Source organism: Hemicordylus capensis, chromosome 5 (assembly GCF_027244095.1).
Source record: "Hemicordylus capensis ecotype Gifberg chromosome 5, rHemCap1.1.pri, whole genome shotgun sequence".
Classification (NCBI taxonomy): Eukaryota; Metazoa; Chordata; class Lepidosauria; order Squamata; family Cordylidae; genus Hemicordylus; species Hemicordylus capensis.
In genome coordinates this window covers 394,013-408,428 of record NC_069661.1, presented here as the reverse complement: position 1 = coordinate 408,428, position 14,416 = coordinate 394,013, and the positions used below count along the sequence as shown (strand labels likewise).

Below are 14,416 nucleotides of genomic sequence, written 5' to 3'. Positions count from 1 at the left end.
CGACTCGCCCTGCTTTAAAAGGCAGGGAGATGCATTCCTGGCTCGGCTGGGAAGTTGGCACTGGCTAAGCTTCTGAAAAAGGGAGCCAGAGCCGGCTTGCAAGGAGCATGGGACCAGCAGGAGGACAAAGAGCAACATGGCAGCAGGGCAGAGTTCCCTCTAACAGGGATTCCCTGAAATTACTGACTACAACTCCCAGAATCCCCAGCCAAAGGCCACTGCAGCAGGGGATGCTGGGAATTCTAGTCAACATCTGGGAATCCCTGTTAGAGGGAACAGTGCAGGAGGGGCACGCCTGCTGCATGGCAACCAGTCCATGACCTGAGGAGACCCCCCCCGGCCCACCATGCCTCATAGGCTGGCCAGCACTGCAGCAGGGGCCCCTTATCCCCAGCCCCACCCTCTTCATCCAGCTGTGTCTCTAGGATGCTCAGCCTCTCTCTTTGTCCTCCTTTGGGTCGCACATGAAGCTCCTTTGGGGATGAGGGAGCTCAGTCCTTGTGAGTCTTGGTCAAAGAGGGACCCCCACATGGCTTGCCCTGGCAACCATGGCCTAGCGGAGTGCAGAGCTGCCAGCCCCACATCTCTAGCTCCCTCCATTGTGCATAACTGCTGTGCCAAGGTGGGAAGGTGCACAACGAGGCCAGGCTAGGAGGACTGATTTCCTGCAGATCTCTCAGGCAAAGGCGTCTGCTAATACTGTTGAAGGATGAAGAGCTCTCACCTTACCTCCACCAGCTTTCTCTCCCACACATCAATCTTTACGGAGTCGCTCTCTGTAAATGCTGTGCCAGAGAGAAAGGCAACCATTCAGGTCCAGGTTATCATGTACTTTGTGTTGCAAGGCCTTTGGGCTGGAGGCCCGTCTGCTTGGCATGTGGTACGCATGGAGGGTGCTCTGCGGAATACTGGTTGTGAGCCGCCCCAAGCATACGTTTTAAAAAAATAATTAATTAATCAGTAATCAGTCAATTAATTACTGGTTCTGACTTCTCAAAGCAGTTTACACAGCAGGGTTTTGCTTGGCGGCTGAAGTGTCACTGGCACGTGTGGGTGGGCAGAGAGAGCCACTGCTGCTGGAATGCCGCAGGTCCCTCTGCTGCCTCGCCCAGAGACTCCTCCCTGGGAAGAGCTGTGGGGGCTTCTGGTGGACCTCCCCAGTTCTCCTGGTACAATCTTTGTCACTCACTCCCATGTGTTTAACCTTGCAAAGCCTCATGTGCTGGGTGGAGGGCATTTGAGAAATAACCATAATGGTCTCAGGGGGATGGAACTAAAAAGTACAGAGCGTGGCGCTCCCAGGTGTGTGTGTGTGTGTGTGTGTGTGTGTGATATCTTGACTTTTCCTTTTAGGCACAGCCTGGAGGAGATGGCTGTATTTCAGGAAGGCCAATGAAAAGTCCTCTGCACATGCTCAGGCTCCTGCATGGACTTCACACACACAAAGATGCCCATACCTCTGGGGGGCAAGCCCTACGCCACCCACAAAAGCTCTTTGGATCAGGACTGACTCTGTTTGGATAACGAGGAAACCAAAACGAAGGGTCGTAGGGAGAGGCGGTACCTTTGTTTGCCAGCTTCCCCAGAACACAGAGGATGCTGCGGTAAGGGAGCAGCCGGCCTTGGAATCCCTCCAGGAGCCTGGCCAGCACTTCTGCGGGAAAGTGATCCCAGAGGGCCACCAGAATATCCCCAGCGGCATCTTGGTACAGATCCTGCAGGTCCTGCAGCAGCAAGAGAGACACAGGGGCCGGGTGAGGAGGAGCAGCAGGCGAGGGCTGGCGGGTGAGTCGGAGCTGCTGCCGTCTGGCCTACCGCCGCTCCCACCTCTGCTCTGAGGAGGCATCCGATTGCTCCAGCTGGCTGGATGCTGACAAGTCCTGCTCAATCGCCCTCTTCGGACGCGAGCACTGGAAAGCCGGAGAAGACGACGGCCTGCGTGGGTGGCCGTACCTACAAAGGGCTGTGTACATAACTCGCCAGCCTGAAAGAGGACTCGTCGGAACCAGGCGACTCACCCTGAACGGTTGTTATTCATTAATTTCACTCTCTACAGTGGAGCCACCTGGTCAAAGTGGCTTGCCAAATGGAAATGCCTCTGCTCCCCCTTGCTGCCCTTGTGCCTGGAGTTGCTTCCAGAACACCTGAATTGCCCTCCTCTTTCTCCAAAACCCACCTTCCCCCCTCCATTTTGCCTGCTCCCTTCTGTGTCAGATTTTTCGGATGTCAGTGCAAGTTCTGTCTTCTTGGACTTGTACAGCACTATATGCACATTGATAATAATGCAAAATAACTCAACTGGCATTCACAGATGAATGGGATGCGTTAAGTGGATGCCTTGGATGGACCCTCAAACACAGGAGCAGGCAAAATGGTGTCCCTGTATGCCCAACGTGCCCAAGCCCGGAAGGGCCAGGGGCTGGCTGGGGCACACGAGTGCCTCCCCGGTACCTCTTGTGCCACCCCCCCCAACTTACAGTCGTCCTCAGCATGTCTTCGGCCGCCAGCTTGATGATGACGTGTGCTAATCTGTAATCGACACTCCTGGCTGAGCAGATGATGGCCTGCAGGATCTCATTGATGCGCAGTCTGTGTCTCGGAGAGATCTACAGAAAAGAAGCAGATACATGGAAAATAGGACGGAGGGGTGGAGGGTCCAGTGACGGCATGATGTCTAAAATGGTGTGTGGTGGGGGACCAAGGTCTTCCTTAGGGTGGCAAGGGTGCTGTGGTGGATTAAAGCCTTTGTCTCAGAGCAAGCATAAATGAAGGAAAGAAATGCTGAATCATCCCTGCTGAGCTGCCTGGCTAGGCTTCTTCTAAAACTATTATGTATGATCAGTCGGTTCAAAATGCTGCCGCCGCCACCCCTTTTGTCTACTCTGGGCTTGGGATGGGATAACCCAGAAAGAAAAACTCTCTTAATTTGGCTCTTGGACAAGTACAAAAATCTTCCACGGGCGAGTCTACAAACAATGTGGTGAGAAAACTGATAGCTGCTGAACGTTTGAGGACATGTTTGCACCAGATAAATCCTCCTTAACCCCACCCCTTTTCCTAAGTTAAAAACCAACTCAGAGAGGCTCGTAAAAAGAAAAGAACTAAAAAGACAGTTTTATTCAATTACTACAGACTGCTTCTGTCTGAAGCTTTCTCACCTTTTAGATACAGTTAAGAATACTGAGTAGGATTACAAGAAGAGGTTGTCTTATGTATGCTTAAATGTTTATAGAGTCTTTTGCAATGCCCTAGGTAGGCATAGGCTAGTTTTATTTTAATTACTTTACGGTAAACAATAATAGAACAGTATCAGGAATATGCAAAAGCACACACACAAAGAAATATAAGTTTCTAATGCAAAATCTGACTAACAAAGTGTTCCCTATGCTGAATCCCACTTTCCTTGAACACACCCAATTCCTGATGAGAAACAAGCTTCCTGCAATCCTTTCTTTCAAGGATCTACAGAGTTATTCCATGAGAGAAACCTCCATCCTGGCTTTGACCATGAGTGAGCAAAACTCCATTGCCCTTCACGAAGCCTTTCTGCACCAGCTTCTTTCCAACAAAGACTACCCTTCCTGTTCCCAGAATTCCCAGCAACTGCTCTCTAGGTCTCTACTTGTTGTACTGATTGGCTGCCCTGGAGTCCACCAGTGTGTCAGTCAAGACAAGGGTTCCCTCCCTGTTAACTCTTTATGGGGAGGGGAGGCTAATCACTACAGGTGCAGTTTCAGATTTCGTGAGACACAGAGATTTTAATGGGGAGGGAATGCTCCAGCCCTAATGAGCAGTCAGACTAAATTCTTAGGCTAGGCTCTGTTTTCTTGCTTCCTCGATTTGATTTGCTTCTTCTATTTTGATGGCATTTTAAGTGGGGTTGTAAAGCCACACCTGATTGGTTACCTAGCATCTGCATACCATCTTGCAGTTGAAACCTATGCTGGTTTTAAAAGAAATGCCATACAGAGACATTTGTTAGGGCAAGCTGTTAATCTCCTGTAGGAGTTAAATGTGATTTTCCCTGTAAAAATGTCCACTTTTGTTATGCTATGGTTGCACAAGAATATTCATTCATTCATTCGATTTCTATACCGCCCTTCCAAAAATGGCTCAGGGCGGTTCACACAGATAAATAACAAATAAATAAGATAAACAAAATGGACCCCTGTCCCCAAAGGGCTCACAATCTAAAAAGAAACATAAGATATTGAATTAGACTATTGGTCCATCTAGCTAGTATGAGAGCCAGCATGGTGTAGTGGTTTAGAGTGCTGGATGAGGACTGGGGAGACCCAAGTTCAAATCCCCATTCAGCCATGAAACTCACCCTAACTCACTGAGTGACTCTGGGCCAGTCGCTTGTCTCTCAGCCTAACCTATCTCGCCTTGTGAGGATAAACATAGTCATATTTATCTCTGGGCACCTTGGAGAAACAGTGGGGTATACTCACTCAACCATTCCTCACAGGGCTTGGTTTCCAAACCCTTCATTAGCTTAGCTGCCTTCCTTGAACTTCTTCCAGTTCACAAGCATCCTCCTTAAAATAGGAGGCCCAGCATTGGACACAGAATTCCAAATGAGGTCTGATCAACAGCGCAGAATAGAGTGGAATGATTACTTCGTAAGATACGGACCTTCCTGTTTCTGTTAAGGCAGCCTCAGATTGCATTCACTTTTTCAGCAGCTCCTGCCCAACTTGCTGCCCACTAACAAGGCAACCAGGTCCCTTTGGGGACTTAATCCTTGTGTGCAGAGATGCATGCAACATCTCTCTGCATCCAGCTAGCTAGCTAGATTAGAGATTCTATCTCTCCACTTTCCTATCTAGAATGGAGTTCTCCAATAAAAACTCCTTATATTGATTAGAAACTATGAAGTTTCGAATCCCATGTTTCTTTTGCTCTCAGCAAACATGCATGCCTGGGCAGACTCTGCTGTATTTTGACTCTGAGCCCTCTGCTGTAAGAGAAGTGTATCTCTTACCGGAGAGAATTCCCAACGCTATCACCCTCTGGAGCAAAACGCTGACAGTGACTGGGAGTTGCGGAATGAAATCAGGGCAATGTCAAGGAGAGGCAGGGCAGTAATAACGGGTGACTTCAATTACCCACACATAGCCTGGGTAAATTCACAGTCAGGTAATGACAAAGAGGTCAAATTTCTAGATATTCTGAATGTCTGTGCCCTAGTTGTTCATGGAACCAACCAGAGAGAAGGCGACCTTGGACTTAATCCTGAGTGGCACCCAGGACCTGGTGCATGATGTCAGTGTCATCGACCCTTTAGGGAACAGTGATCATAGTGCGATCAAATTCTGCATACATGTGGGGAGAAAATCACCACAGACTAACACAGTCTAACACAGACACTTTGAATTTCAGAAGAGGAAATTTCTCCAAAATGAAGAGTATGGTGAAAAGAAAACTGAAAGAAAAAACCAGGAGAGTCATTTCACTCCAAAATGCATGGAGTTTACTCAAAACCATAATACTGGAAGCCCAGTTAGATAGTCTACCCAAAAGGAGGAGAAGTACCACTAAGTCCAGGAGGATGCAAGCATGGCTAACAGGTAACATCAAGGAAGCCATTGTCGGGAGTTCCTATCCTCACCCGTGAGACGGGATTGTGAGCCCAGCCAAACGGCAGGGTGCCAAGGGAAGCCGGGGGCTCCAAATGCCAGGGCAACCCCAGTAATTACCTCTCAGGAGTAAGGGAGGGCTCGGAGAGAAGTGCAACAGCTGCTAGGGAATGGGCAGGGGCAGCCCAGGAGATGGAAGCTTGGTGGAGAGGGAATATTATTAGTTTACACAGTCACACAGGTGTTATTGACTGGTTTGTTTTATCCAGACATTGAGTCCTTCCCAAGGACCTGGGATGGCTGAATTTTATTGTCAGTTGTTATAGATATTGTCGCAGAATATAGGCTGTTCCCAGTAAAGCTGCTTTTTGTAATTGGCTGATGGTGATTTCTGTGGCCCCACCAATGGTGTTGAGGTGCTCTTCAAGGTCTTTTGGGACTGCACACAGGGCGCCAATGACCACTGGGTTTATTTGGGTCTTTTTCTGCCACAGCCTTTCAATTTCAATTTGTAGATCTTTGTATTTCGTGATTTTTTCTATATCTTTTTCTTCTATTCTGCTATCCCCTGGTATTGCTATGTCGATTATTTTAACTTTAACTTTAATTTTAACTCTATTATTATTATTATTATTATTATTATTATTATTATTATTATTATCACTACTACTTTCTTTTTTCTCCCCTATGGGCTTTTATTATTTGTTATGAATACTTTATAACAATACTTTGAGAAGCTTAGCTGAATGAACAGTTTGTGATGCAAACAATTGGAAATTGTGAAGGATTAGATATATATAGAGAGAGGGGGGGGGATATCTCACTGCCATAGCTTGATAGTTTATGCTCCCAGTTGTAGGTTTTAAAGATCAGTTATGGCTGAATTTAGTCTCCCTCCATTTATCTCTCTGGTTTGTTTGTTTTTCATTACATGAGGAGGGGGACTATTAGATAGATAGATAGATAGATAGATAGATAGATAGATAGATAGATCTTTATTGTCATTGTCCTGTGCAGAACAACGAGATTGAAAAGAATCTACAACCACTACTACAGGACCTAACAAGAATAATCTAAACATATACCCATACGCCCCCCTCCCATCAACCCACTAAAAACCCACTAAAAAACTCTAAAAACTAAATACAAAAAACCCCTCAGAAGCTGTGTTTTGCTGCATTCAAAGCTGAGACCGCTTTTGGGTAGAAGCTACTTCTCAAGCGGCTGGTCCTGGTCTTTATGACCCTATACCTCCTTCTCGAAGGCAGAAGCTGAAAGAGATCGTTTCCAGGGTGCGTGGGATCCTGCGCTATCTCCACAGCTTTATTATAACACCTAGTGGCATAGATTTGATCTAAGGTAGGAAGAGTACATCCAATTATTTTCTCCGCAGTCTTAACAACCTTGGACAGCAGTGTTCTTTCTCTGGCTGTACAACTCCCAAACCACACACAGATCCCATAAGTCAACACACTCTCTATAGCACAGCGATAAAACACCAACAATAGATTACTTGAGAGATTAGTCCTCCGGAGAACTCTCAAGAAGTATAATCTCTGCTGTGCTCTCTTCACCAGATCTTTGGTGTTTGCTCCCCATGTCAGGTCATCTCTCAGCTCCATTCCCAGAAATCTAAACACCGAAACCCATTCCACACAAATCCCTTCAATAATGAGTGGCTGGAAATCCAATTTGCATTTCCTGAAATCCACAATGATCTCCTTTGTTTTCTTTAAATTGAGGAATAAGTTATTCTCCCTACACCACTCTGTCAGCCTCTCCACCTCCTTCCTATAGGCCGACTCCCCTTCTCCAGCAGTAATCAGACCAACCACAGTTGTGTCGTCTGCAAACTTAATAATCCTATTGCTGAGGTAATAGGGAACACAATCATATGTGTAAAGCGTGTACAAAAGGTTTAGCGGATCTCTGTTAATTACTTTATTATGGTGTTTTGTACACCTGTTTGTGACGAGATGGGAATTTTGATTATATATTTGTAGATATGTGGCCTTGTATTTACAACATACATATTACTTCTGTTATGGCAGAATTAGCGTTGTTGTTTTTTAAATTCTTATTTTCTTCTCCATTGATTAATCTTGTTTGGAATCATTTGAATATATAGTTGTCTAATAACTAATTAAACTCAGGGGGAGTGTTCTGTGAGAGGTTCAAGCTTTATTTTCTCCAACGATTAGATTTATAGTTGAGCCCACAGATACTAATATGTTTTTCTGTATTGCTGTTTTCTAAACCTCTCAAGGATTTTTAGGAGGCAGCTGTGCTGAACGGTGGTTGGAGAAGAGAGCCAGTCTGAAGTGATTGGTGTGGTCTGTGGTGTGGTTTGGGCACAGAGCCATGCATAACCCGCTGATGTTCTGCCTGAGGGATCCTCCCCCTTTTTTGTGTTGGTATTATAAAGGGTATTGAAGCACATTTAATATTACATGTGAAGACTTATTTGAGACATACATTTGAGATACATTTAAAAGTACATATCTATTTTAGAGTTCTTATTAGCAGGATTGAATTCGTGAATTCCATTTAGATTCCTTCATCTGTTATTTATAACATTGTAATTCAAGTGGAAGACAGGTGCAACTGAATTTTATAGCATCTTGCTGGTAAAGTCTTCTGCTGAGGTTCCTGTTGTAAACCTGGCACACCCTTGTTTTGATAGAACAAGGATTTTAAAATTCACTGAACTCATTTTTGGTTTTGCTGATTCATGGATGTTTTTTGATCATTATAGATTCTTTCTGTCCATCAGCTTAAAATATAAGATAATATACTATATTTTTCATTTAATGCAGGTGGGACAGAAAAGATCAGAAGATCCAAGACTTTTTAGAAATCTCCTCTTTGTTTAGTATCGGAGAATAATACATAATAAAACATATTTTATTAAACATATATAAGATTCAATTAATTCACCTAATGAAAGATTTTGAATAAATTTTAGGTTTTCTTATTCCTATTTATACAGGTTTCAAATCAGATGTAGGACAAAATTGGAGCAAGGGAATTTATACTTTCTCCTATAGAATATAGAAACTAATTATTAATACTTAACAACATTTTTAAGCTTTTGGGTTTGTGGGGTGGAGCCCAAACCGCAGAGCATTGGGGATGTCTGGTTCTGTGCTTGAATTATTCTCATTATTTCTATTTTGTATGTCATAGTTGGGTTGGTTCTCTCCTCTTTAGACTGCCTGATAGTATGATGACCAACCAGGTTGGGGGAGATTTTTTTTCCCCCTTGAGGGGTTCAAGATTCTTTATTGATAGCTATTGATGACTAGTTTTGGATCTTTTACACACAATTAATACTATTGTATTTTTCTTATGTTTTGGTTTTGATGGATAAGATCTTGTATGTAAACTTGTATGGTTTTGTTGGACTCTCATTTCTGTTTCTACCTATAATACTAATAAAAGCATTTATATATTAAAAAAAAATACAATGGTCTTCGGGCTGGTGGGAGGTGGGAGTTGTAATCCAACAACATCTGTAGACCCCAATTTGAGAACTGGATAATTTAATGGATTAAGTAGATCTAATTTATTGTAGCAGCTTTACACCATAGTGAGCCTTTATATGGTTCCTCCTCTTGTGAGAGCTCCTTTGTTTTGTTTGGTGGAAACCCCTCCATCAGGGCACGTGCACAGCCCCCCCCCTCCACACGCTCCGTTGAACCCTGTGTTTTCTTGCTTGCACTCTTTCTTCTCCTCTGCTGCTTTTCCGCCCTCCCCCCCAACCGTGTTATGGGCAATCTCCCAGTATGGGGTCAGGGTGGTTCTCTATGCTTATATTTGAGGGATATTGGTGGGATTTTGTAGTGCACCACTCAGAAGTTTGTGGAATATAGGCCTGGAATATAGGCCTGTGTCTGATTTCATTTTTATATTAAGAGATGAAATCACACCTGAACTCTGTGTGAAATGCCTGCTCGGCCTCTGGTTGAGACATTCCAGCATTGCATTGTGAAACTGGATACTTAAGATAACACAAAGGCTGGGCTTGAGCTAATCAATATGCTAAAATGTAACTCACTATCAGATAATGTCTGTGGAAGAAATCTATGCTAATCATTGTCAATGATTGGCTCTGCCATGCCCCAAGGGGGATTACTCAGTTGCTGTCTATAGAAATTCCACCCTGGGAGAACACCTGTAGATTTAGTCTTTCCACTAACACTTGCTTCCCCCCACCCTTCCTGAGTGCACAGATTTCAGAAGATGAGATTCAGAATTCTCTGAACTGGCCAATATCCTGAGTAATTAAAAGACATTGTCCTGAAAGTAACAGCTTTGTCACCCCTTCTGGGGAACCCAGGAAAAGATGAGATTTGTATAGATCAAAGAGAAAATACACTATAAAGAATGGGGCTTTTTGAGACAGAGAGTTCAGCAATCTTTGCCTACAGCAATGCTGCTCACACGCTTGCCCAGGGTTGGCTGCCCAGCCGTGGGGCTAAGCAGGAACTCTGCCCGTGCTCAGAGGCTATGACTCTCACTGCGCAGTGAGAAGTCAAGGCTCCCCAGCCATGGAGCTCTCAGCTATGACCTGAAGCAACTGCACAACTCCTGTCTCCGCCAGCGCCTCACTGCTTCAGCTGAAGTGATTCGTCTCTCTCCAGCCTTGGATCCTGGTAATATGCTATTACCTGTCATATGAATTCCCTTCATCTTGGGAATTCCCTTCTCTTTCCCCCCTTTCCTCTACTAATTACCCCCAAACCATGTCAGCCCCCAGCCTTCCTTCTCCCTCCCCGTCTTTTCTGCCTGTATCTAAAACTGTACTAGGCTCTAGGAAGATTTAAGTGCACACACATATTTAGTTAGGAACACTGGGTGGAGTATTGGTGATGGCTAGAATGTTCCATTTAAATACTGTTGCTAATATTAATAAAGTATTCTGCTTTCTGCTTTGCTAGATTGTTGCTAAGCCTTTTATATTCAATAAAGCCCATGGAATCCTGTTTGAGTGGTTTGCATCTCCTTTCTTCCTTGCGCCCAGATCCAACATGGGTCACCATATAAAAGAACTTGAAGCCAGACCTGATTTTGTATACTAGCTAATGAGCATATTTGGTATACCAATCGGGCCTGGTCTGTAACAATTTGAGCAGGGAAGCGCCTCGGTTCATTCCTGCAGCTTTGAGATTCCTGCTGCAACCTTGGAGAAGCTTCTGCCTGCCAGTCTGTGTGTAGACTATACTTAGCTAGATGGACCAGTGATCTGACTCCATATAAAGCAGTTTACTATGCTCCTAATGTCATTTTACTGTTGTGAGGAGCTTTTGTACATTGCTTCAAGAGCCGATAAGAGCAATTATTATTATCTTGTTTACACAGTCAGACAGGTGTTATGGACTGGTTAATTTTATCCAGACATCAAGTCCTTCCCAAGGACCTGGGATGGCTGAATTTTATTATCAATGTTGTTGCTGTTATTATAGATAACATCGCAGAATATAGGTTGTTCCCAGTAAAGTTGCTTTTTGTAATTGGCTGGTGGTGATTTCTGTGGCCCCTATGGTGTTGAGGTGCTCTTCAAGTTGTTTTGGAATTATTTACATTTATATCCCGCTCTTCCTCCAAGGAACCCAGAGCGGCGTACTACATACTTAGGTTTCTTTTCACAACAACCCTATGAAGTAGGTTAGGCTGAGAGAGCAGTGACTGGCCCAGAGTCACCCAGATAGTATCATGGCTGAATGGGGATTTGAACTCGGGTCTCTGTGGTCCTAGTCCAGCACTCTAACCACTACACCACAATGTCGTGTATGTTAATTAAAGTCATCAAAAAAGAGCAACCCACATCCACTTAACTTGAAAGGGTTCTAGAGAAGAGGGATATATATTCCCTCCCCGTTTACATACCCAGTTGCCACCAGAGTTTGCTTTGGGGATACGAGTTCTGTTCCAGAAAAGGTGGCAGCCAAGCAACCCCCTTCATAGTGGGTAGAACATGCCTGCACTTGCAAGACCGCAGAAACCAAGCCAAAGGGGAACTTGCGCCTTGCCCCTAACGAAGGGTGTGTGGCAGGGAGCTGTAGCTCTGTTTGGCCCTATTGAGCCTTGGCCCACTTAAGCCGATCTGAATTGGGGCTCTCTCAGCCTTTGAAGCATCTTTACTTCGGAAATGGCTGAAAAGTCAGCAGAACAGACTTTGTCTCAAACATGGTTAGAAGAAGCAGGTTGCACTCGAGTCTCTCTTCCCTTTCGGAGGATCTAATGAAATGGACTCCATTCCTAAGCGCCCCCCCCCCCCAAACTTTTGCCACAATAAACCGTAATAAATAAACATGGCTTACAGAGCTCTCGAGTTGTTTGCCATTTGGGGAGTGCTGGATAAAGGGCAGGGGCGTAACTATAATAGGGCAAGGGGAGACAGTGGTCTGGGCCCCCCCCCCATGGCAAGTCACATGACTGACTCCCCCAGCCGCGCACCCGCCCGGGCTTCCTTCCGTTGAATTCTTCCTCCAAAGTGGAGGTGAGTGTGAAGAGCTGGAGCTACCAGAACAGCAGGTCTTTCCCGAGGACCATTCAGTGACTTGCATCGCCCACAATCCACAAAACCTTTTAAAAATAATTTAGGATGAGGTTCTATTGTGGCACATCTCTGTGTGTGTGTGTGTGTGTGTGTGTGTGTGTACACACTATGCTTTTTGTTACCATTATTCAGCCTCATTTAAGATTTCTTTACTTCATGAGCTGAGCTTCAGTGAGGGGGGGCATTTTAAATCTTGTCTCTGGGCCCCCTCCCACCTTGCTACGCCCCTGATATAGGGCACTGCAGGTCTCTGCTTGCCCGGGCTCCAGGTTCCACCCTGTGCCGCTGGGTCAACGGTCATGCTCAGTAGCGCCCGTAATAGCCGCCGATATTGCAGCACCCCACTCTCCAGCTCCCCTGCCTGCACCGTGAGCGGAGCACAGGGCAAATTGCCCCAGCCCCCAGATATATGACCCACTGATAGCAGGAGAAAAGACCCCAAACCTGGTTCCCTGAAGTCCTGCAAGGACTCCCCACTCCCCCCCCTTTTTTTACACCCCAGTCTCTCTGGCTGATGCAACTGGACCCTAATGTATCCCCCCCCCATTAAAAGGGTCACAACAACAGCCTCCCTTTTGTGCAATTCTGTGGAGGCAGCAGCCACTGGCGCACCTCCACCCCCAGACCCCCTCCTCCTTCCACGGCAAAAGTACAGAAAAACAAACAACAGCGCCCAGCCCAGGGGTGAAGCTGAGTGTTTGTGGGGAGAAGGAGGAAGAGAACATAGGCTGAATCGCTTTGGAAGCAGGCACGCCACCCCCGCGTTTTACACTACCTCTTTACTGCATAGAGATCCGCAGGTGAAATAGCCCTGGGCGTTAAACCACCAGCAAGGCAGGAGCAGCAGCCTCGATAAACTGGGTGGGGTGGGCACAGCAAACACACGCTGGCTGGCTGCACATGCAGTGTTGCCTTCTGCCGGGGCAAGGAGGTGGATGAGCGACTTGTCCACCTGCCAGCCAGTGAGAGCCTCTGCGAGCCCTGATGCCAGAGAAGGCTGGCTGGACGGGGCCAGGATGAGGAAGAATCCTAGGCCAGGAGAGAGAGGGTGCACAGGCACAGCTCCTCAGGTCTCCCCAGCCTGAGGAGTCGGGTTGGGTCCGGTGACTTGCCTCTGGGGGACCCTTTGAGGCAGCGGGCGGGAGGAAACTGTCTCCCCTTGCCTCATGGATGGTACGCCCCTGATTGGGATGAAAACCCCCAACTTCAAGTATATGCTGATGGGATCTGAGCTGTCGGTGACTGACCAGGAGAGGGATCTTGGGGTCGTGGTGGACACCTTGTTGACTCAATGTGCAGCAGCTGTTAAAAAGGCCAACTCCATGCTAGGGATCTTTAGGAAAGGGATTGAAAATAAAATGGCTAATATTATGTAAACTGTTTACTTTGATGTAAGCCACCCTGAGCCATTTTTGGAAGGGCAGTATATAAATCGAATGAATGAACAATCTATATATTTAATTTTCTTCAACGTATCTATCGGTAATCCCATGCGTGGCAGCTCTTGCGAGAGTTCGCGAGCAGCTACTGGACTAGTGATGGGGACGGGGGAGAAAAGAGGGATGGCGGCCACCGAGAGCAGGAGGTGACAGCCGGCTGGGCCAGCGGGATGGGGGGGAGGGCGAAGGAGGAGGGGAGGAGAGTAGCCAGCCGGCCATTCAGAAAGCCGGCCGGGTCGGCGGGGGTGGGGGAGGCAACCATGGTGCTGGCTTGAGGGGCAGATGCTCTGAACCCGGCCCAGCTAGTAAATATTATCATGCCCTTCTACAAAACGATGGTATGGCCACACCTGGAGTTCTGTGTACAATTCTGGTCACCACATCTAAAAAAGGACATTGTAGAACTGGGAAAGGTGCAGAAGAGGGCAGGCAACCCAGATAACCAGGGGCCTGGAGCACCTTCCTTATGAGGCAAGGCTACAACACCTGGGGCTTTAAGTTTAGAAAAAAGATGACTGCGAGGAGACATGATAGAGGTCTATAAAATCATGCATGGTGTGGAGAAAGTGGATAGAGAGAAATTCTTCTCCCTCTCCCATAACACTAGAACCAGGGGTCATCCCATGAAAGTGATTGCCAGGAAATTTAAGACCAACCAACGGAGGTACTTTTTCACACAACACATAACCAACTTGTGGAATTCTGTGCCAGAAGATGTGGTGACAGCCAACAACCTGGATGGCTTTAAGAGGGGTTTGGATAACTTCATGGAGGAGTGGTCGATTAATGGCTACTAGTTGGAGGGCTAGGCTGAGAGATAAGTGATTGGTGAC

At 46.3% G+C, this 14,416-nt stretch overlaps 1 protein-coding gene across 13 annotated transcripts in view; it reads right to left on the bottom strand.

Annotated features, from left to right (window-relative positions):
• Positions 1-14,416, bottom strand: part of LOC128327208 (maestro heat-like repeat family member 5) — a 122,708-nt gene that overhangs the window by 63,475 nt on the left and 44,817 nt on the right. For 11 of the 13 annotated variants that reach the window (XM_053255653.1, XM_053255657.1, XM_053255658.1 and 8 more), the window contains 3 exons: positions 2,478-2,606; positions 1,565-1,724; positions 730-785 (listed from right to left, as the gene is read on the bottom strand). In XM_053255653.1, the coding sequence (XP_053111628.1) occupies positions 730-785; positions 1,565-1,724; positions 2,478-2,606 (345 nt within the window). Of the gene's footprint in view, positions 1-724; positions 786-1,564; positions 1,725-2,477; positions 2,607-14,416 lie in introns of those variants that run through there. The other 2 variants (XM_053255659.1, XM_053255660.1) reach the window with 2 other exon arrangements.